The 25,326-nt window shown below is 37.1% G+C and overlaps 1 protein-coding gene across 12 annotated transcripts in view; it reads right to left on the bottom strand.

Moving 5' to 3' along the window:
• The window catches only part of DLG2 (discs large MAGUK scaffold protein 2), a 1,731,178-nt gene that overhangs the window by 809,798 nt on the left and 896,054 nt on the right, over positions 1-25,326 (bottom strand). The window contains exon 1 of one of the 12 annotated variants that reach the window (XM_045509096.2): positions 8,632-9,151. The exons of 10 other annotated variants lie outside the window; for them this stretch is intronic. In XM_045509096.2, coding sequence (XP_045365052.1) covers positions 8,632-8,709 — 78 coding nt within the window. In that variant the 5' untranslated portion in view covers positions 8,710-9,151. Of the gene's footprint in view, positions 1-8,631; positions 9,152-25,326 lie in introns of those variants that run through there. One more of the 12 variants, XM_010973432.3, reaches the window with a different exon arrangement.

A 25,326-nucleotide genomic window follows, 5' to 3' on the forward strand; every position in this document is an offset into this window, starting at 1 on the left:
TGAATCCCATGGACACTGACTTCCTACCTTGGACAGTGCTCATTTCATCATATCTTGCTGTAAACTCTGCTGAAAAGTCAGAAGCCCTCTTCATGGGAGAAAATTTCTCCCAAAGTCAGCACTGAGGAACTGTGGAGTAGATGGTACGGAAAGCAAACCAATTCTGTTTATAAATCAGAGTAACCTATAGCAACAAATAAGTGTGGAAGGGAAGAATAGTATTTGATAAAATATGAAAATAAAATAAAACTTATCAAATTTGCCTGCTGAATAGTTAGCATTCACTTCCCTTGCTTTCTTGGTTAGATCACAGAACATGAAGACAAGAACATTGACCTTCCAAGAGCAGTTCATTCCTTCCCTTTACCTTCTACATCTTCCCCTTTTACTTAGTATATTACTAATTTTAATAACCCTTCCTGGCAGATGTTGACACTGCAGAGGCTGTGTGTTTAACAGAGCTTACATGCTTTGGGTTGAAAAAGAGCACTCAACTGATTACACACTTCTCCCTAGCAATGATACCTTGACCGTGGGCACGAGAAAATCACTCCTCATTGAACATCACCGTGTAAGACCATGGTGGCATCATGGTATATTAGCCTGCTCAGGCTGCCATAACAAAATACCAGAGACTGGCTGGCTTAAACAATAGACATATATTTCCTTACAATTCTGGAGAATGAGAAGTCTAAGATCAAGGTTCTGGCAGGGTTTAATTCTGGTAAGAGATCTCTTTCTGGCTTGCAGATGACCACCTTTTTTTGTGGTGTCTTCACATGGCAGAGAGAGAGACAGATAGAGAGACAGAGATAAGACAGATCTATTTCCTCTCCTTATAAGCCACTAATCCTATCAGATTAAGACCTCACTATTATAATCTCATTTAACCTTAATTACCTCTTAAAAGCCTTATCTCCACATCTCCACATACAATCACACTGGAGGTTAGGACTTTAAAATATGAATGTGGGAAGCACAATTTGGTCCATAGGAAATGAGGTGACGATTCTCTACATAAGTAGAATTTTCAGATGAATAAAGTACAAGAAATAAACATTTCATGCTCAAACATAAGCCTGTAATCTTTTGGCACACGGAACAAAGCAGCTGGAAAATTTTAGTTTGACATATCGTTGCTGGTGGTTGAAGAGGACTCTGGTATTCTGCTGGCTACTGTGTGTTTCACTTCAATGTTAGTGGCAATGGAGAGTGGGCAAGAAAGGGATGGAAGCCTCTAGCCCCAGTGCTATAATAAAGTGCCTCAGATTCCTTTTTCTTCAAAGAAAAAAGGCAGTAAAAAGAAAACCTCCCAAGAGTCTTACTTTGCTTCCACCTGGAAATTCGGTAGATTCTCCATTATATCCTTCTTACTAATGGTTAAAGACATTCCAGGCCTTGTGTATATATTCATTTGATATAAACTGTATTAGTTTGCTTATGCTGGGCACTGTGCTAGGTGCTGGGAGCACAAAGACAAATGAGATCAAATCCTTCCCTGTAAGGACTCAGCAGTCTTACAGCAAATCAGGATCAGAATTCAAAGAATGTTAAGAGTTGAAAGGAATGTGGTTGCAGATAAAGAACTCAGGCCCAGAGAGATTAAGAGACTAGCCAAGGTGGCACAGATGGTTGGGACGGAGCCAGTTAACATACAGGCCTACTGACCCCTAATTCAGTCTTGTTCCTGTGCAGCTCAGAGTCATTCATCCAAGTCAATCATTCAACCAGCGTTTATTTATTTAGGGCTTACTATGTACTGGGGATCCTGACTGAATGGGACAGAATTTATGTTGACTTAATAATTTAATTAACAATTTAATAATTTGGGGAAATAAGACTACCTACAATGAAATTATTAGTGAACACTACAAGGCATTATTTCAAGTGAGATGGTTTCTCTAGTAACCCCATAAACATAATACATATGCAAATAAGATATGTGAATTATCTGACTATTAAATTTATCTCTACAATGATCATCATGGTTGGTCTATATTATTAGATGGGAGAATTCTCCTTACCTCTTCATCACTCAATGTAATAAATACCACTAAATGATACCAGGTAGAAAAAGACCATTCTAAAGGTATATTGAAGAAAAAACAAAAACAAAACAAAAAACAAAACCATTTTCAACTAAAATTCTGTAAACTGGACTGAAGGTAGACTATCTGGATATCTGGTTCTTGGAGGACCCCCAACAAGAATGCAGGTCTTATATCTAGCCCCAGAGTCACTCAACAGAGGTGAAGCACATGGAGATGAGAAGATGGCTGTTGTGTTGGTCTATCCCTTTTTCCCATCACTGGCTCATCCAATCTAAGAAAGGTTTAAAAAGCACAGGATCTGAGTGGTTAGGATGATGGGCTCTGGAATCAGCCAGACGTGGCCCTGAATGCTGGCTCCACTGTTTAACGATCTTGGACAAATTCCATAACATCTTATAGCTCAGTTTCTTCATCTGTAAAATGGAAGCTAATAATAGGATTATCTTAGAAGGTTGTAGTGAGGACTAAATAAGATGACACATGCAAAGTGCATGTCAGTGTTTGAGTAAGCTGCTCGATAAATGGACATTCCTTATTAACAACAATTTTACAGTGGTCTGTGACCTGTTATCTCCCTGTCCAGCCCACTCTCCCCCTCCTTCATTTCAGCCATTTCTCAGATCCTGTCCTTTCCCTCTCTCGCCCTCCCTGTCCTGCTAACAGCTGTGCCTTGTGCTCTTCCAGGGTGGGCAGCAGTGTTGGACCTCAGAACAGGTGCTACTGTCCATTTTGCTGCCTGCTTCACCTGCCAGGTGACAGGGGAGAACTTCAGGGCTGCATTTAGCATGGACGAACACCTGTCCTCTCTGTCACCACAGCTAGACAGACACTGGCGCTGAGTCATGCTGCTGCTCACGACCGATGAGCTCTCAAAGACTCAGAAGGCTCTGAGAAAGGACCTGAGAGGACAATCTGTCCATCCCTCTCTCTGGATCAGGCTACTCTTCAAGCTGCCATGAGGCAAAAATAGACACAGGAAGATTCTATCATTCACCGAGGATTGGAGAATCTTCAACATCAGGACATTTCTTCTTATGCCGAAGCTAAATTTCTGATTTTGCACTTAAATTCACTTCTTATATTTACCTTTCATACGGGAAATAAGCTTGATATCTAGGTCACTATAAACATACATCATCCTTACAGTGTAATATACAGAACTCTATATGTATGTGCATATGCAAAGAAAGTATTGTTTACTGGTTAAGAGCTTGAGCTTAGAGTGAGCCACCCAATCTAATCCCAGCCACCTACTGGTGATGTGTTTTTGCTCTAAAAATTAGTAATAGTAATGATCTCACTAGATCCTCATATTAGCGCAGTTCCTAGTCCATAGAAAGAATTCAACAAAAGTTAGCTATCATTATTGTTGTTGTTTAGACATATAAATATATGGCGAGAGGCCAGAGGCTTCTTAAGGTTTCTCTTTTGCAACCTAAGTGGCTCCAGTTTGATTACGGCTTTTAATCAATCTCTTCTATAACCTTCATTTTCATTTGCCCTCTATTTCTCTTCCTTGTTGAAGATCAGCACAGAACAAAACGGATGATATATTTTAGGATTATCTATTTCCCCATGCAAACTATTATTATGATTTGAAAGAAACAAAAGTGACTTGATAGCAAATATAACCTTTAAACTATTTATATTAACTCATTTAATCCTCAAAAATAAACCCATTCATTATTCATTTTCAACTGTGTCATACTTCATTAATTTTAAAAATAATTTTTTTTCACATTTTAACATCTTTGAAATACAGATGCATCTTGCAATTGATGATATGTTATAGTTCCATTGATAATCTTTTTTCTTTTTCTTGGTAATACATGAAATAATGGTGCATCTTACAGGTGATGAAACCTAGAGTCATTGGAATAGAGTATGAAAGACAACCATACTCTAGGCAGTCTTTTAGGCCCTGAAAATATGATGAAAAAGACTGAATAGTCCTTCATGTCAGAGAATCCACACTTTAATGAGAAATACAGAGAAATAAAGATGATGGAAGACCATCCTAGGCTTGTAGGGGCCAGGAAAGGTTTCCTAGCGATGATAATGTCCTGCTAAGTCTAGGGTATAATTATTTAGGGTTACAACTAGGCTGTAGTTTACTAGTCAGCCAAACAGGATAAGAAAAATCCTAGAAGCTAGAAAAAGCATAGGACATTCAGGAATTTGAAAATAGTTCAGAATGCTGGATTTAGAGTGCCTATGGAAGAGGGGCAAGGTGTGATGGCAGACAGAAAAGCAGCGGCCATATCATGATGAACTTTGTAGACATGTTACATGTTAAGGGGTTTGGAGTGTCTCCTTAGGACACTGGGGTTCTACTGGAGCATAAATGTTACTTCTATTTGACAAAGAGAAAACTGAGGCCTAGAGAAGCCAAATGACTGGCTTCAGGCTAAATAGCAAAGAATAGGACTAATTTATTTCCCTCCCTCCAAGTCCTCACCTTAAGCTCAATGCTCTATATGTTATATGAGGCTCACCCAGGACAGTATTCTCTTTTTGGCCATATTGCCAGAAAATGCATTATTATATTGCCCTTTTGATTTTGGTTTATGTTGAACTAATGTGTTTGGTTTAGATGCGGAGGAGGGTAGAACCAAGTGTGTTGGTTCTTAAAGAATTCTCCAAGGTGAATGTTGCCTAATGTCAGAATACTGAGCTCAGTTACATCACTCATAGGATATATATCACTGCCAAGCTCATCCACAGTTGTGTCTATCAGGTGATGGATGTTGATGCCAGTCTTTTCTAAATGCATCATGCATCTACTTTTCATGGTGTATGCTTAAAAGAAAAATATAAAAATTAAAACAAAAACCAGTGACAGAGCAGTGCTGATGCACCAGTGAAGGTTCACAAGTTCGAGTGTTTTATACTCTTGCATCTTATTGCTACCAGAAACTGCAATTCAGTTTCTCTTAAACCTGCCCTTTTAAAATAATACAGTCTAGAAATTGACTAAATTAAGCAATTTAAGTTGAAATGTGGCAAACAGGCCAAAAGACACTTAACTTCTGCATTAATTACAAAGGGTCAAAATAAAAAATAATTATTTGAATGGAGGTATTCTATTGCAGCCAGGCAGTCTTGATTTCTTATCATCACATTTAAAATAATTTCATTCACAGAATTTGCTGGTATGCACAAACTCTTTTTAATGAAATGTATTTATTTTAAGAATAGTAAGGAGCCTTTCATTTTTCTTTTCTAGAACAATGATAATGTGAATCAGCCAGCATCTTTGACTTACTCTAAAAAGAAAATGTACCTACAAGTGCCAAGCATTTAGGTCTTTTTTGGATAAAAGACATCTTTGGTTTCTATAAGAGAAGAAATGAATACAAGTGCAATTGTTTAGGTTATAATGATATGACAATTACTAGCTATCTAAAAGGAATAATAGGTGCCAAGATGATAGCTCAATACACTTATCTAACTGAAGAGGACAAAGACTGTGAAGTCTTTAATAACAGGGCAGACAACTGTCTATTTAAGATAACTTAGGTATAGTCTTATCTGAAATAAGGGGGTTGAGTTACACGATCAGTAACTTTGATTCTGTAAACCTCATGACTTACTAAGACAGGATAGATGGATGGAAGAGAGTGCTACAGACTCAGTTTTGGAATAGCTTGGATAAAGTCAGTTTCAGATTCTAGCACTGACACTAGTAACTCTGTGACCTTGGGCTAGCTACTCCTTTCTCTAGGACTCAAGAAAAACAATTTCTACCTTTTAGGATTAAGTGAAGCTCTGCACAAAGCAGTCTATGCTCAATGTGTGCAAACAGACACTATCATTAATATTACTACTGTTGTGATTCTTATTACTATTATTATTTTTACTACATTCCATGCTGCTATTTAATTCTGTGGGCATGAGATGAGGTAAAACAGTAGACCAGGCAGCCATGAATAAGGCATACTGCATGTTTAGGGATGGCATTTAGACTTGCACATTCCCAATTAGCTTTTCAATTAACCCCAGCCTGGAGGAATATACTTCTCCAACCATGCCTGAATGCTAAAATAGGGCTGGTAGGCTCTGATGGGTGCAGGTTGTTTTATTAGAGTAGGGGAAAATAAACTATGTTACTTATTGCAAAGAGAAGCCCAAATTTATAGAAGGTACTAAAACAAAATCACAGTCACTGCCTCTGATACAGATTTATACCCCAAATGCTAAAGCCTGCTCTGAATCTATCCATAGATCTTTCACATTTAAGTATACTGGTCATTTGCTCAATAAAATTCAACAGTTTTCTTTCTTTATGCATTATCCTCCCCTTTATAATAAAGCATGACAACCTAAAGTCAGCAGCACCTTATATCCCCCTCCCTATTTGCAATTATATGATCTCTGATGTTACAGTACTACCTTGTATGAATTTATCCAGCTTGCAGTATCATTTGCTAACTGCTTTCTCAGCTGAAGTCTATTACTGAACTCATTAGACAAAATATTAATTCACAGTTGCTTTTAAATAAGCCATATGGTAAAATGAGGTACACAGAATAAATAAACTATTTCCATTCACCAAGCACCGACTGAAGGCCTTGTTGTTCATTGTTCAAGGCAGCACACCTTTTAATTTATTCCAGGAACCCTAGGAATACAAATTCCATGAAAAAAAACCTGAGATGCTATTTTCATGTTAGTTATCTGACTTAGTGTTCAAAATTAACTCCTCCTAGTTCCCCTGGCTAACACAAGGGCATCTGAGTTAATAATTTTTCCTTTGGTTTTTAATCACTCAGAGAGAAAAACTTCAGTTCTCTATGTTGATTTCCTTACTCTCTGAGTAAGACAGAGTTAAAAACCCTTAACCCCACATTTGGTTTCTTCTGGCACTAGCCATCACAGAAATGAAACAGATATCAAAGGTGCCTTATTAGTGTCTTCCCACACTCAAGAAGCAGAAGTCCATGTTAGTTCCTTAAATTAACATCCTTTTAGGTCCCATACATTGAATTTCATGGAGCTGGTGTTCTCCACATTCAGGCCCAAGTTTGAATTAAGTGTGCCTGGGAGATTCAACTTTTCTCTGCATACTAATTTGGCAAAAAAACATTATCTCCCAGTGGTTTTCAGAGCCATTTGTGGTCCCGGACAGTCCTCTCATCCATACAACCTATAGATTTAATAGGAAGAAGCCACTTTTTCAAAACATTTGCTCCAATTGCTACTTTCAAGTCTCACTGCATAAAGCAGAACATAACAAAACAAAGTAAAACCCTCAAAACCCAACTGTTCAATGTATCTGGTGCTGGTATATGATAATTAGGTTTGTAATCTTTTTACCTGTGATATATGGAAAAGGAAAGGAATCAATTCTACCCGCCCCCCCCCACCTTGCCTCCCCCTACCACTCCCTCAACCAAAAGTGCCATGAAATAGCAAGTTTGTCAACATTCTAAAACTCCCAGATCTGGATATTCTAAAAGGCTACAACCCTCAAGTCAGAACTCCAATGATGTTTTTTTTCTTTTCACACTACAATCATATCTTCGTTTATCACTGGATTCTTGTTCATTTTATCAACATTTCCACTCTGAAAGAACAAATAGCAAGTTAAAGTGAAGGAACCTTTGCAGTTGAGAGAAAGGACGGTGTGACAGGCCAGGAAAGCCACCTCTGAGTCAACCTCATGAGTAGGTTTAAGGCAGAAAGGATACTGGGCCAAAGATCACAACCTCAAAGTAATATGGAAAATCTGTTTCACAAAATGTTGTCTTTGCAAGTTCCCCCAAAACCTAACAAATAGGATACCAATTTCCTAAATACGACAGTTTGGCCAGTGCCTCTGAAAGCATAGGACAAATTAGAGATGCAAGCTTGTAATCCATCTCAGGACTTCCAGGCCATTTTAATTTCTTAGAGAAAGATAACTAATGAGGTAAATCTACACAGAGGTTCTCTGGAAACAACCAGTCATGCTGAATAAAAGAAATACAAAGCCATTCTCTAAATGGCCATGACTATCCGATTATAAATAGAACTCTTGCTCATTGCAAACACTTTTGAAATGATTGCTTTGTTGATTTGAAAAGATATCAAGCACCCCTGTGGCGTCTGGTCAGTGTTACTGAGAGTCCTAAATACGTGCTCCTAGGACACACACTAGGACACAAGTCCTGGGGAAAGGCTCAGGGATTTATAATGCCCTCTTCAGAACCAAAGATTGTAATAATAATAATCCAGTGTAGCAACAAGTTTACTAGAGAGCTCCCTGAAGAAACGGTTTCAGCTGCTTAATTGCGTTCACCCCCATGCCATTTAAAGGAATAGTAAGCCTCCGTTGAGACACTATCAATTGATGGTTTCACCAAATATTTTGCAAAGCTAGTGATTCTGCTTGACCCCCTCAAACCCCCACCCCCATGCCTCTCCCCTAAGTAGCTGGGCTCCACCAGTTCCCCTCCTGTAAGTGACATGGACTAAATTCCCAGTGAGAGGCAGGTTCTCACCCCAAGCTAAAAAAGCCTGCGTCTGCACTCAGACCAGCGGTCCAGAGCAGGCAGCTGGCAAATGGAAAAGGTAATCTTCATCCCCACTCACTCCATACCTTTTCTGATTTCGCCTTCCTGGCGTTGTGCACGAACCTGCGACCCAGCTTCTTGGCGTACCAGATCGAGGCAAACATAGCGATGCCAATGACAGGAATTCGCAGTGAAGCTGCTGCACAGTCAACTTCCCACCTCGGCTGAGAGACAAACGGAATCAGGCTGGAGCTGTCACTTGCAGGCTGTTGCTTTCTCAGTTCCTCTCATGCCGGTTAGCGGAGGGAGAGGGCGGGAGGAAGGAGAGGGCTGGGGGGAAAGGCAGTCCTGTTTGGCCAGTCCGCAGGTATATTTACATCCTGCCAGCAGGAGGTGAGGCGGGCGGGAGCTGCCTTCCTAGCCAGCTCACACACATCCAGGCGGCGAAGTATCCGTCTGCAGTTTTAAGGCGCCGTCACCACCAAACTCCATGTGTGTCGGGAGGAAAGGAAGCCGCAGTCAACCCGTCCGGGAGGCGGCTCACCTCCGGCTGGCTCACAGCTCCGGCTCTGGCAGTTGCCCTCCTCGCTTGGCTTCCCTCTGCCTTTATAGTACGTGCTGGAGGCAATAGCCGCGTAAAGGCATTAACACACAGCCTCACAGGTAAATCAGCCAATACAGGAGCTGCTGGGCACGGGAAAGTGGGTGGGCCACCACGGACTTGGCCCCATGGCTACAAACAGGTGTGCCCCGAGCCTGAATCCTGCTCTGATCCTCCGAGAATATCAGGCTGTTAGGGTGGGTGGCTGGAGACAAAAGTGTCCTTCCTTTGCCCCCTCCTCAACTCCGTGTGTTCCAAGGAAAGTCCTATCTGCTCATCAGCCACCTTATCCGCAGCTCTCAGGATAACACCTTATTTCTTTGGAGGCTAGCCCCAGACAGAGGGCAAAGCGAAGAGGATGAGGTGTATTTCGCAAAGCCAGAGTGAAGGGCTTTAGTTTCTACACTCATTGGTTCCACCTGTAAAGCAACGTGGGCTTCTTACACAAGCACAGATTTACTGCCTGGAAACTGGGGAGTGGAGAGGGGCTTAAATCTACCTTTAAACTAAATAGAACAATTTACTCCCTTTAAAAAAAAAAACCAAAACAGAATTTCCCTGCAGTGATATCCAATGTTAAATGGAGGATTGTAATATCACTTTGAGAAGGTAGATTTATGGCAACTCTTAGACTGTGCTCTTTTGAAGAATTTTCATGTTTGATTCTACCACTATGTGCTTCCAACTTCAATTATGTTACTAGAGCTTAGACTATTATGTAAGGCATTTTAAAGGTAGTCAATATTAAGAGACAAATGTTTCCTCTGATAAGAGATAATGTCTAAGGCTTTGCCCATCCTACGAGAGGACAAAAAATAAATTGCTCATCTCAGCAAAGAAAACCTTCCTTCCACTAATAAACAAATGAGACTCAATCTAGCAAATGGTTTCCAGCTGATCTGATAGAAGTGCCCTAGGAATGCCGATTGACCAAAGCACGTTAACCTACTTAAAGATAATTGGAAAAGAACTCCCTTCTCTCACTATAAGACACTTGAGCTTTACCCCCAAAGGGGGTTGGGTCTTCAATCAACAGAATGCTGTTTTATAAAGTATACTGGATACCCTCATAAGCAATTGGAAGTAGCATAAGGCAGTGTGGGATCAGGACTGTCAGCAGCCTTAAGTGGGTAGGCCGTGGGGCCCAGGCCAAAGTTCACAATAGCTTGCACCTGGTAAGAGGTAAATGTACACATGCGCTAGTAGCATGAATACGCATTATGAACAACACGCATGCGCCAGTACTGAGTCAGCATTATGAATACTACGCATGCGCCACTAGCATTATAAAAGGACAAGTGTGTACACCTGAGCGCCGCTGCCCGCCACCCGTGCCACCCGTGCCACCCGCGCCACCCGCTTGTATTGCAATAAAGTGCTGTTTTGCTCCGTGTTGGCTCCTCGCGCCTTCTTCCAGTTGGGGCAGCTCACCTTCTCGAATCCCTCTCCAGCCTCCCTTGGCTGACAAGGACCCATGTCCATGTTACTCACTAAAGAAACTATGGTGCCTAGAACAGAGTTTAGCACAATACATTCCGTGTATGTTTGTTGAATGAATACTCTGGGTTCCAACCCTGGATTTGTTTCTAAATTCTTTCCTGGTTTTCTCTAGGCTTGATTTGCTTCACCTGTAAATTAAGAGAATTGGGCAGGCAATTTTTAAGGCCCCTTCCTGCCCTGTAAGTCTATGATTCTCATTCCAAGTCTACGGGTCTTCATGTGATTATTAAACAGAAATGTCTAGTGCTCACCAGGGGCACAGGCTCTGGTAAGATGACTCAGTGTTTTGAAAAGCCAACAGTGGCACCCTTGGGGCAGCCCAGATTCTTCTAACTTCTTCAATGTGCCTAACTGCCACTTAGGGTTTGGTTTTGCCATTAGCTGTTACTTTGGCTCTGTGTTCTCACTTCCTACGAACTCTACTTCCCTTTAATCTCCTTTTGACTCTCTCAGACAACCCCTGTACAAAATTCTCCACATCACACCTTGTACTCTTTGGGGAAAAAAAGGGACCACAGAAATCCAACAAATAAATAAATGGTAACTCCTGCTTAGCTTTCAAAGAGCTACTCAGCAGGACCACAGCTTACCCTAATATTGCTGTGATGTTAAAGATACTCATTATTCCTGCATATGACTTTGTCTAATTCATGTTATAGTTGAAAGACTATTCAGTAAATAGAACAAAGTAGATAAAAAGGGGAGGGGAAGCAATCATCCCTAGTAAGTTGAAATTTCTGATTTTAATATTTTAAGATGGAATCTGACAATAAAGAGGTGACAAAAAATGTCAAGCTTTCAAATCACTGATATCATAAGGGAAATCAAAGAATGTTAATTTACTCTGATGGGACTGCCAGAGCATAAAATAATTTTTGCACTTTTCCTAAGTTGAGATTTCCTAAGTCACTAAAACTGGGGCCTGGAGAGATCTTTAGTGCTTGATCATTTTCTGGGTTGGTTCTGCTTTTATATTGAAACTTTAATGACCTTCTTCACACACCAAAGGCTTTATAAACTTTTACAGGGTGGCATTCTTAAGAATTAAATGGGGCCTACTAGCTAAGATTTAAATTTAAGAATAATAATAATAACTATTTTTTCCTTAAATAGGCATTTGGAGATAGGGCAGCTTGGAGTAGGTCATTTGTAGTCAGGACCCGTGCTCATGTTATGCAAATGCTTAGCAAAATGTAGGTATTCAAAAAATATTTTTTGAGCAAAGTAAGAGAATCCACAAACTTGGAAAGTCTAGAAGAGTCAATCTAAGTGTATCCACAAATTTACAGTTGTAAAAGTTTTTTTAAAGATGAGTGTCATGTCAATGGAACTGAGACATTGCCACAATTACACAACCACCTTCACTGGGCTCCCTCTGGGCAGGTGTGCCTGCTACATTGAAGGTAGCAGCTGCCTACAGTAAATCCTAGCAGTCTCTAACCATTGCTCTGCTGATTGAGATAAAAAACTTTTGCAGCTTTGCCATGTGTGGAAAACAAGATTTTCAGACATTTTCCATCTGTATATCATCAGTACCTGTACAGACCTTTTCCTTTATAATTTCATTTTTAATACCTCTCATATGACAGAAGCCTACCAGTGCAGCTGAGTTTGAGATGCAACATTAATCCTTTTAAGCAGCTTTTGGTTCATGCCTCAACACACACACTGTGTGAGCCTCCTCTGAATTCTCAAGGCAAATGCAATATTTAGATCAAACCATTAACAATTATACAACTACAGTTCCTGCCTAGCACACAAATGATTTTCTTTTTTAAAAAAATCATATAAATATATCATAGATGATTATAAAAACAGAGTAAACATGAAGCCCTAGAAACTAATATCTGGTAGCTTGAAAAGTTACCTAGGTTAGGTATATAATATATACCAAAGAAAATACATGTTTGAAACAAAAAGTTACTGTATAAAGCCAATAAAGATTTAAGTATTTGTTTGATTTGTCTGTATATCTGATACACATACAGGATAGCCCTTAATATCTGATATTAGTCCATTGTCAAACAGCAGGTGTCGTGTATACGCTTCATAGAATTTATGACTAAAAGAACATAAATATAACATTAACTTCAATTCACGGTATGCCAAAATGTTGATGTTAGTTATCTCTGTAGAGAGTAGTGAAATCAGTTATATTTTGCTCTATATAGTTGTGTAATATTTGAGTCTTCTAAAATGAGAAAATATTCCTGCTATTACTTATATGATTAAAAAGGTAAGCCATACTTTTCTACAAAATGTGTTGATTATCATTATTACTGTCAAGCACTGGGGACCCTAAAATGAATGAGATACCATACCTCCTCTCAAGGAGTTATATATCGTTGGGGACATGGATGTATAAAGCAGTAAGTTTCAGTGCAGAATGGCATGTGTGAAAAATAATGCAGGAGCTCAGGAAGGAAATTCCTGCTCTGTGGTTTCTATATGAGCCCGATAATAAATGTCAACTGGAAAAGTGCGATAATTAGGGTCAATGTACATGAAAAGGCAAAGGCAGAGCTAACTCTCTGCGTTTTATCTATATGGACAATAGAAGAAATAGTCACCATAGTTGATTGTATAGATAAAAACCAACAACCCAGTTGCAGATAGTTATATTTCTGCCCCAAAAAGTCAACCAGTTATGGATAAGTGTCAAAAAATGTTTGAGTCACTACAAATAATAAGCCCATTGACTCTAATTATAATGGGTAAGCCTACTTCCTTTTGTTTTTTCTGCTCTCAAAATCAGTTCTTTAGTGTTTTTGAATATCTCACACATCCTTTCTCTTAAGTGTTTAATCATGATATATTTAGGCCCCCGGAGATAGAAGAAAGTAATATAACACCCATATTCATACCACTTAGATTTGATAAATGTGAACATTTTGATATATTTGATTCAGATTAATTTTTAAAAAATAAATTCTTCATAATATAATCAAAATCTCCCACCCCAGCTTCATTCCACCTCAAATTCCATCTCAAAATAATATTCAAATATCATTCTTGTGCTTCTGTCTTTACATACAATTTTACCTAGAGTAGATAACTTCAAAATGTAATTGCTAGATCATAGGATGTGTCCATTCTGAACCTGTATTAAATTTCTTCCTAACTTACATTATTAGTTCTTTGTATGAGTTCTATATTCTAGATGACATGTTATAATCAGACTTATTAAGGCTTTCCAAACATTATGCATGTTAGTTCCTTATAGTTCTGATGTGCATTTTCTTGACTACTGGTGAGCATTAGCATCTTTTCTTATATTTATTGTCTGAACTTTCATTCATAGCTTTTGCTCATTTTTAAATTAGGTTCTATCTTTCTTACTATTTGTAGAAGTACTTTATGTATTCTGGACACTAATTCTTTGTTTAGTACATGTGCTGAAAAAATCTGCTCCCAGTCTCTGACTTGTTTATTAACTTCATTTATGTTTTACCAGACACAGTTCTCATGTACTGAAATTTATCAACGTTTTCCTTTATGTGTGTACATTTTTGTGTCTTAAGAAAAATTTCCCTATTTCAAGTTCAGAAATATATCACCTTATATTTTCTTCTAAACAATTTACATTTTTTCCTTTCACAGACAAATCCTCAATTTTTAATGGTGTGAGATAGGAATCTTTCTTTCTATATGTATGGCCAGTTGTCTCTTTCCTTTCCTTCCTTCCTTCCCTTCCTTTCTTTGTATAAGAATGTTTTCCGTTACCTCACTGACTTGTAACACCCCTAAGACATATATTCTCAAAGGGCTAATCATCCTTTTCATTTGATCTAACTTTTCAAATTAATTTTTATAAAGTTATACAATTGATGATTTTAATACTACACCCAATATTCCATGTTATTACTTCATAGTATTTTAGTTCTGTCTTGTAGTCATTCTATTCCTGACCAAATCTGTCATTATTAGTATCTCCATTTGTTATTTTACAATTAAGAGTTACTCAAAGTAACTCCCACATGTATCAGTTTATTTTCTCATCATTATTTTTAGCATCCTAATCCTCTCAATATTCCTTCTTACTGATGTATATATTTTAATAGGTCTTTCTGCAAAAATCTGTGATGCTTAAACATGCTCAATCTTTTTATGTTTTTCCTGAACTGTCTCCATTCACCTTAGACTCTGCAGCATATAGCATATAGGTAAATGAAGATTTCTAGATTGACAATGATTTTTCCCACAGCACTTTGAAGATATTATCTCATACCTTCTCCTGGCATCTATTTTTATGATAAAATGTCCACTGTCAATCAAATTGTTCCATTTTAAGAATATGTCTCTTTATGTGATTTGTTTGAATACTTTTTTTCTTTGTCTTTTTGAGTTGCAATTTCAATACGGTATTATTTTTCTAAATTTCTGCTTGGCACTCATTATGGTTCTTGACTCTGATTAATTATGGACAAATATGTCATTGTTTCTTCTAATATTTCTTCTCTTTCATTTTCTCTATTCTCTCATAAAATCTTGTTATAGTTTTCCTGGACCTGTTCATTTGACCCATCTGATTGCTTCATATCGCTCCTATTATTTTCCTCCTTCCTTCTTTGTGCTGCTTTCAGGGTTATATTCTCAGACCTCATTATTTTTATCTTAAGTTTTAATCTATTGTTTTACTTATCTACTGAATGTTTATTTTTAATAAATCATGTATATATATATTAATTTCAAGGCATTCTATATATTTCTTTTTTAAATCCACCCAGTCTTATACCATGGTGTTCTATTCTTTCATTATAATATTTATTCCTTTCTCTAGCATGTTTTTAATTTAAAACACATTTAATTCGTAGTCTGCCATAGTCAGCTCAAGATATCACTGCTCAAGCCATCATTTTATACAAACTCAAACAAGTCAAACTGGCTTGCCTCTAAATTAACACTCCCATTCCCCTACTCCCCTCCACCCCCCCCAAATCTGGTCTACACATGAGGTTTTACTGTTTATAAGATTTATTGTGAAATGTTTCATGCAAGAGATTCCAGGAGGTCACCTAATTAAAATGCTATTTAAAAGCCACTCTTATATGATAATTAATTATCTATTCATTATCTGAAGTTAGAAGTGACACAGACTGCCACCACCATATTTGAGATCTTGGACAAGTAATGTCAATTCTTTAAAATGGGGTAATAATGGGAAGTATGCCACTGTACTGAAAATAAGAATCAAATGAGATAATGCATGTAAACTGTTTAGATCAATACCTGGCACACAATATGGGTGCCATAAAAATGTTTAATTTTTTATTCATCCTCTAATCTGCAGGGAAGGCCAAAAAAATGGTAGTCTAGACAGAACATGTGCTTAGTATTATGAAACAGAGAATTTTTTTTAAAACTCTTTTTATGATTATATTTAACCATACTCATTGTTAGGAAGTCTACCTTCTTAAGTCCTTTCCACTTTTTTATTCCATTAGAACAGAAAACAAATCAATTTCCAAACCCTTGTAAAAATCTTTCATAAATTTAAAGACTTTCAGTTTCACAAATGTCTCTTTCCTGAGCCAAATGAGTATTTTCTTAAGCTTTCTGAAAAGTTTTTTTTGAGAGTCTTCTCAGAGCCTCTTTTCATTTTACATATTTCTCATAAAAAGAGAAACTCAAATGGATCCTAAATTTACAAAATAATTCTGAATCCACATGCTGCATTTGGCCCACATGCTTACAATTAAATTTTGCTACAACTGAGGATATAGTTTGATATGGCACTAATTACCAAAGGAATGTAGACTGAGTGGATATAGGCAAGGAGCAAAGCAGAAGAGCATCAAACCAGCAGCCAAGAAAGAATGAGTATCAAATGAAATGTGCAAATTTGACTTGTGAATACAAAAAGCAATGCAATAAACAAGACCATACATAGTTTTCCTGATCAAGCTACACAATACTAAACGATGAACAGTTGAGTAATTTTGTAACAGAGAATTAAATTCAGTACTTTCAAATTTATATGTTTTTGCCAATGTTCGTCACAAATAGAGACACTTAAATACCATTCATCTAATCTGAGCCCTTTGGCATGGAAATTTCTTACCAGTTATGATTGAGTTGTATAGTCCAGTATTCTCTATCTGAATAGCAGAATTATTCCCATCCATGGAGGTGGGGTGCTAATTTTGAAGTCAATACTCTTTGTTTTAATCTCATTTTTTATCAGTTCTCTTACCTCTGGGTATTGGACTGTCTAACCCATTTCTAAAGTCACCATAAACTCAAATAATCTGTTAGTCTATGACAATATGACCCAAGAATTGATCTGTAAGATTATAATCCAAAAAAAGGTCCAATGACCATTTTTGATGTTGTCCTCTTGCTGTATCATCTTTTGAGTCTTCATAAAAGCATTTTCTGTTTCCCTGACGCATTCTACATAATTGTATCTTTGTATATGCTGTTTCCTCTGCCTGCAGTCCTACCTCACCACCTCACTTTCTGTTCCTTTATCATTCTATATGTGACAAATTTTTATATATTTTTGAGACTTGGCTCAATAATTCTCTATGAAACCTTCCCTGGTCCCTCTAGACAGGGCCAGTTTGTACTAATGCACTCAAACTAACGTTTCCTATTGAACTTGTACACACCTCAGGTTTAGCTCTTGTGACATTCATTTGTGATTACTTTGAACTTAAATGTTTCCCCATAAGTGACTATGGACAATTCAAGAAAACCTCTTATGGATTTTTGTATCCTCAGAGATCTACATAGTCTTTTGCATATGGCAGACTCTCAATAAATATATTTGAATAATTTAATAGTCATTTGCTGAATGAATGAACAAATGAATGAGCATATCACTTGAATTAAACTGCATCATACCCGTGGGAGAAGAAAAGAAGGCTCTATATAGATACACATTAAGTATTTATTATTACCCTCTATGTGTATTTTTACCTCATACTCATCATCATACATTAAGAGATAAATCAAAGTCACCGTTAGAAGGGTTCAGAGTGCTTTGAAAAACCACATTTCAAAGGATAAATCAGTGCGACTTGTTGATTCGTGGCCTACTAGCTGTCAATGTTTTCACTTTGTAATTCCTCCCCTTTCATTGATAAGTACAGGTGAACTTTTACAGAATTTAGTATATAAAACCATATTCATAAATAAATAAACTCCTTATTTCATTTCCTTAAAAATGAGACCCACTAATGAAAACATAGAAACTATTCCTTTTCCGTCCTGCCTCCTACATAAAACAGACACGGCAGCTGCAGAAATCCTCAGTGCAAATGTCGACTGCAGATAATATTACTGAAAATGTTCCTGATATTAATTGTAACCTCTGTCCAGCTTGAGGAATGTAAAGGAGACTAACTTGCTAGGTGCCTCCTCTGTGTCAGCAACTTTACCTAAAGCATCTTTATGTAAAATTAAAGTTACTTCATCTTTAAGTACGTAAATAGATAAAAGTATTTTGCCCTCAAAGGTACTTAATATGCATTACTTCAGTATTTATCTAACTTCATCCAGCTTTACATAGTTGCACACTACCTGTATTGTTGTTTTGTAGGTTATTTTTAAATTTAATTTGACTCACTTTCTATATTAATAAAGTTACTTTAAATAAACTTATCACCAGAAGAAACAAAAGTCAGGCTCATTCTCCATAAGTAGTAACATACAATTAATACACATAGAATATTAATAAGATTAAAAAGTAAAATAAAAAGCGGGAGTAATTTATAAAGTCTAATTGAAAAGAAGCTTTTTGATGGTTTATAATCTAGTTCCAACTTTTCCTTTCTAATTTAGATTAAAATTAAAGTATAAGGTTTTTTGTTTTTTTTAAATGTTTTCCATGTACTATCTTAAGTATACCACACTGCAGGAAAGATTCTCATCTCATTTGATCATCTCAAGTAATCTCTGAGTCAGATAATATCTCCCTTTTACATATTAGAAAACTACATTTCTAAGAAATTAACTTCTTCAAAGCAATTTTCCTAGAGAAATTCGGCTGTGAATCCTGGTTTGCCCCACACTTCTCAATTTTCAAAACTTGTCTGGTCTTCAGTGTTCCTATCTTTAAGACATAGTGTAACAGAACAAAAAATATCATGTAATAGCTTATTTTGAATAAAAATAAATGAAGAAGGAGCAAGTGAATGAAGCTATGAGCTCAGATAATATTCACTAGCCCACATGCTGGAATGCAGAAGACAGGCTTTCCGTAAGACAGAAAATTTGAGTTGGGCCTTAGAAAACAGACCAACACGAAAAAAGTACATTTATTTGCCAGGGGAAACAGCATGAGTGAAAATAAAAAGGTTGGAAACATGAGATGTGTTTGAGGAACAGTAGAAAATAAGGAAGAAAAGGCTATAGCCATACTGTAATTAGACAATGCCAATAAACATTTAATCATGACAAACATGGTCAGAGTTGGAGAGCAGGGAGAATGATGGCAGTAGAAAAGATAATGAGGGTCTTAATTAGGGTGATAATGGTAGGAAAAAGGCAAGGAGCAAGATAAGCAGTTTTCTTTCTTGACACCATAGATGAGATTTGGATCCCTGACTCATTCCCTTAGGACAATATATTACCTTTCACAGTATTTGTCGCACTGACAATGATCTATTTAGTATATATAATTTCCTCGTAGGACATTGTAGGAAAGCAGGGACCCTGCTTGCCTTTTCACCATTGTATCCCCTGTGCATAACGAAGTGCCCGGTGCATCATAAGTGTTCTAAGAGGATTTACTAAATGCATGAACGCAAAAAGGAATAACTGAGGTGGTAGAAGAATCTGTACAAATGTGACAGGTGCATTATAGGCTGAGAACTTGAAGTCAAAAGCAGCTGACGATTTGAACCCAGAGAACCTGGAGCTTCCTTTAAGACAAAGGGAGCATTTGTTTTAGAGTGCACTCTTCTTTCATTTCACTTTCTATTTCTCCCCTTGTCTCGTTATAATGTGAAGTATTCTTATTTTATAATCTCAGTATGAAATTTTCACTAATGAATTTCTTAGAGATTTAATTCTATCATTTGTTGATTATTCCTCATGGTCAGTGTGTCTAAATTTTAAATTTTCTTTGTAAGCTCCACTAAAACAGAGGACTTTTTAAAAAAGTGTTGTTGAAAATTACCTTGATAATTTCTCCAGTGTACTCTAGGAGGGTTAACCTGTGCTTTGGGGATTTCTACATCCATATAAAAATGGAAGGGGTAATGGCATGTTAACTTTTAGAAATGTTCATGTTGTGATGGCCCTGGAAAAGACAGGAGTCAAGTAAGCAATGTGATGAAAAAAACAAAAACCTCCTCCATTCATTTATTTATTTAACATTTACTTGAGTGTTACTGTGTACCAGCCATGTTTCTACACAATGGGAACATAATAATGAACTACACAGACAACAACCCCTACCTCATGGTGCTTACACTTTAGTGTAAAGGAACAGATAATAAGAAAGACAAATAGTAACACATATTGTCTATTAAATATCGATACATGCTAAAGAAAAAATAAAAAACAGACAAATGGAATAAAAAGTATTAGAGTGGTTAAATTTTTTGATAGGTTGATTGAGGTAAACTTCATGAAAAAGTGGCTCTTGAGTAAAGATCTTAAGAGAATAAACCAGAAGGATATACAGGGAATGAATATTCCATGTAAAGGACTTTGGCTGGCTTGTTTGATAACAATAAGAAGGTCAGAGTGGCTGAAGCAGAGTGAGAAGAAATATGGTATAAAATAAAGTCAGAGAGGCAGAGAGGTAAGTGAAAGGAGAGTGTGGAAAGCAGATCTCATAAGCCTCCTAACTACTGTGGGCACACTGGCTTTTGCTGTGAATGAGGTGGGAAGCAATTTCAGAGTAGTAACATGATATGACTAATGTTTTAATAAGATCATTCTTGCTGCTGTCTTGAAAATTTTGACTGTAGCAGGTAAAAACTGGAAGCAAGTAACAATTAAGAAATTATTGCAATGATCAAGTTCAAAGGTAATGGTAGCTTGGACAAAAACTAACGTACATGGAGATAAAAAACAGTGGTTGAGTTCAGAACATATTTTTAAGATAGTGGATGTGGATGTGAGAGAAGGGGAGGAGGCAGGGATGACTCCAGACCTGACGGCATGAGCAATGAGAAGGCAAAACTGACCACTGGCCAAAATGAAGGCTGAAGATGGAAACATCAAGTGAGCTGTGGGATATACAAGTGTAGCATTTCAAAGACAATACTGGCATATAACTGGTATTTAAAGCCATGATCACTGGCTGAGTTAGCAAAAACCCTCAAAACCGAGTCCTTGAGCATTTCACCATTTAGAGTTATCCATTTAATACACTGTTTCCATACTGAAGTGTGAATTCTGTGAAAACAATGAACAAAGTAAAAGAAGTGTAAGAAAGTTTTGAGAGTCTATGCAATGGAAGTGATTATCATGAATTTCTACCGGATTTAAACTGGGTAGAAAAAGTAGTAAGGCTAAGAGACAGGTAAGAACCAGAAAACATATAAAATCAAGGAATATAAGATAATATAGGGGTCAAAAGATTGTTGGAGCCAAGGTACAGACAGATACCTGAAGCTTGTGTTGGGTTTTATGTGGTTAAAATGCTTATCAAATCTAACATCAAGTATTTAATATGAGTCAAACACTTAACTACTTATTTAATCTTAAAAGAATTCTATGATGTGGCTCCAGTCTACACATAAGTAAACTCAGAGAAGTTAACTTGCTGGAGGTCCCTCAACTAACAGTGGCACTGTCTGAATCCAGCCAGAGTCTGACTCAGAATCCCCTCTCCTAACCACCTGCCATTTGATACCAGTCCTTTATCCTTGGGGCAGAGACTTTAGCCCCTGTGAGCTTACTAGCTGTGTTGGGGATCAGAAAACCCTCTTCTTATTGTCTATGTTCATACCCCTTGATATCTTTGGTGAACTGTTCAGTGAAGTCTTTGTGAAAGTTTCATTCTGTCTTATTGGAGTTGAAGAGAGCTTAAAAACAGGCTGTATTCATGACAGGGCTAGATCATGCCGGGAAACAGTTTTACCCTGGGTTCTCCTAAAGAAAAGAAAATTCAGGGGGACTGAGTTAGGGTATGGTTCCAGTGCCCCATCTTCATGGGTCATAAAAGTACTAGGAAAGTAGATGATTAGCTAATTAGCAGTTAGAATTGCAGAGCCAAAGATCCAGAGGAAGATAACTGGAGGCACACATTTGGGAGCTAGCCTCATGGTGAGGATAGTTGTCCGCCTAGAGGAAATGGATAGGTACCTACGACCAGCTGAACTCAGGAAAATGTCCAGCCAGTGAGAGATAAGCAGGTACATGTAGAATGGAACACTCACTTTGGGAATGCAAAATAGCACAACCACATGGGAAAAGTTTGGCAGTTTCCTCAAAAGTTAAATGTACATCTATTACATGAGCCAGAAATTCTACTCTTAGGCATTTACCCAAGATAAATGAAAGCATAGGTTCATTTTAAGATAGTGTGCAAATTTTGTAACAGTTTTATTTTAACAGCCAAAACCAAGAAAAAAAAAATGTCCATCAACAGATGAATAGATAAACTGTGTTACATTCATCTAATGGAATACTACTCAACAATAAAAGGGGATAAAATATTGATATGAGCAAAAGCATGAATGAATCCCAAAATAATCAGGCTGAGTGAAATAAGCCAGAGAGAAAGAGCACATACCATATGATTCCATTATGATTCCATTTATATAAAATTCAAGAAGATGTAAACAAATCTGGAGGGACAGAAAGCACATCAGTTTTTGACTGGTAGTGGACAGGGTGCGAGGAGGGAAGGTTTATGAAAGAGCGTGAATTTTTTAGGGGATGGTAGACGTGTTCCCTATCCTGCTCGTGGTGACAAATCTACAGGTAGAGACACACATCAAAATCTATCGAACTATACATTTTAAATATATGCAGTTTATCATATGTCATTATACCTAAATAAAATTGTTATAGCAGATATAAAAGGACCCTTATCATCCAAATTTTGAATGTATTTGGTTTTCTTCAAATGGTAGTGGTTTAAAAAACACAAAATAACTCTAGAAAAAGAAGTATAAAATAATGAAGAACAAAAGCAGAAACTAAGACAATTTAGCAAAAAGTTCTATTTCTTTATTTTTTTCTAGCTCTACCTAACTTCTGTTCTTCTGTTCCCTCTCACCTACCGCAATTTTCTTAATGAAATTTCACACCTGTCCATTTCTGACACCATTTAACATTTTAGTTACAGCGAAAGTATTTTGGGCACATGTTTCTATCCGGCCTGAATTAGAAGTGGATCAATAAAGAATTTAAGAAAGCCCAATTAATTCTATTTTTCTTTCCCATTTTATTTCATTTGGTTTTGGTATAGAAACAGACTTAACCATGGCATTTAATTTTGATTTCAGAAATTGATTTTTACTCTATTTTTTACTGTTGCTTAGGAAACAAAGTTTTCAAAGTCTAGACTCTAAACTATTAATCTCAGCAATCTTTAGTAGACAAACTACTCTGGGAGATCCCTAGGAGTACTTTGTGCTCCCTTTCTTTGCCCAAATGCAAGGAAATCAGAGTTGCGTGTGTGTATGTGTTTATGTGTTTTCCCAATTTGGAAGGAAAAAAAAGAAATTATCACTAAGGATCATGCATGCAACAGTACATACTGGACCCTCACCCCACTTTCCATCGAGCATATAAATGGGCAAAGACATTATCTGAAAATATACTCAGGGGCTTAACAGCAAGTCTGAATTAGAACTCCACATCCAGAAACATTTGGGAATTAAACTGCATGGTGTTGGAAAGTCTTCCCTGATGGGGAAAGGCTGCTTCAGATTCAAGTATGTGGGCCAAAATGATCAATTTGTTTCCTGTCGGCACAGCTCAAATTACATTCTTGACTCAGTAACACTGAGCTCTTTCCAGCACATCCATTAAGGGAATTTGGCTCATGTTGAGGATGTCTGTAAGGCCTAATGTCTATGAGAACGACCACAAACCTCGCCAAGGGAGCACGGAACACTGGGTTCTGTGCAGTGGGGCCTTCATCTCAGCACTGTAACTTTGCATGAAGTCTGTTGACCAATCCGATGCCAGATATCTCCAGGCATTTGGATGGGACAAATACAAACTCCCTCAGCTTATGCACTGAAGCTCCGTGGACCACACTTTAAATAATTGTGTTTAGAAACATGAATAAGTAGTTATCTACCAGAAATAAGAGTGCATAGCAAGTAGCTATGCAAGGAAATAATATATTAGAATGAGATAGGCTTGACCCAGATGTGTTTTCACCCTAAAAAGACAATTTGTGGCGCTTTTATCTAGCAATGTTCTAAGAGTCTATCTCATATAATTCACATAATGATGATAAATAACACTTATCAATTATTTGATATGTGCAAGACATTATGATAAGTTCTCTACATGCAATTCATACCTCATCACAACTTTGCAAAGTTGGTAACTAACTTTACCCTTTTGATACAGATCTCCTAATGGGTCACTGCTTTGGTCCTTGCTCTTTAAATACTCCAAGTGTACTCTCTCCTCAGGTCCCCTATCTTGCTCTAGCCTCTGCCTGGAACTCTCATTCTGAGATATCAGTACGATTGCTCCTTTGCCTCCTTCAAGTCTTTATGAAAATGACAATTTTTCAAATGTTTTTTTTTTTTTTGGTTATTCTCTTTTTATTTTTCAACACTGCATTTATCAGCACCTAACATCATTTTCACATTGATTTCTTTTCCCACCACCCTCATAAGAATGCAAGCTCTATGAAGGCAGGGATTTTTACCTTTTTTGTTAGTTAGCTAGAATGATGCCTGACCCATTATAGGTACTTTCAAACATTTGTTAAGTGGTTAAGTGGAAGTAATCTGGCTTTAACAACCACTTGTTATCATAAATTAGTAGGCTAAAAAACAAAAGCAAAATCTTTAAATAAATCCTTGTTCTTAGTTTAAGGTTAAACAACAGTTGTGCTAATAGGCCACGTTTAGAAAATTTCATCTAAACTTACTTTGCAAAATAAAAAGTTAAACAATTTAAGTGGGCAATACCTCTGAGTTTGTTAGCAGGTATTAGGTATAAAAATAGTATGTGACGCCCTAAGCTTTGCTTTCCTGAAACTTCCAATCTTACTGGGAGAGAAAAAACATAATCTGAAATAATTAGAAGACAGTACATTAAATAGTTACTTATCATTTATTCATTCATGTAACAAAATACTACCTTTGTCTGGTACAGAAGTGAATGAGATATAATTCCCAACTTAAAGGAGTTTACAATCTGATGGAAGTAGGATTTACTATAAGATACAATTTGCTCAATGAATAAAAAATTTTGATAAATGGAATAAAATGTACTAAAATTGAGTAAAAAGATAAAATACCTTGAGAGTTCCTAAGAGGAAGAAATTACAAAGACAGTATATGATGAAGTGTAATACTGAATATAATCAAGTGAGAACCGCATGGCAGAGACGATATAATGCTATTGCCTATCACTCCTGCAATTGAAATACACCAGGGATTCTGGTAAGCTTTCATGCAGAAAATAACATATGCCAAGACTCATATTTCTCTTAGCTCCCTGTAAAAGGGCACTGAACATTAAACACAATACAACCCTGAATGATGTTTCCAGCTGTTCCCGAGAGCAATTTCATAACCTC

The sequence above is a fragment of the Camelus bactrianus genome, chromosome 10 (genome assembly GCF_048773025.1).
Source record: "Camelus bactrianus isolate YW-2024 breed Bactrian camel chromosome 10, ASM4877302v1, whole genome shotgun sequence".
NCBI lineage: Eukaryota > Metazoa > Chordata > Mammalia > Artiodactyla > Camelidae > Camelus > Camelus bactrianus.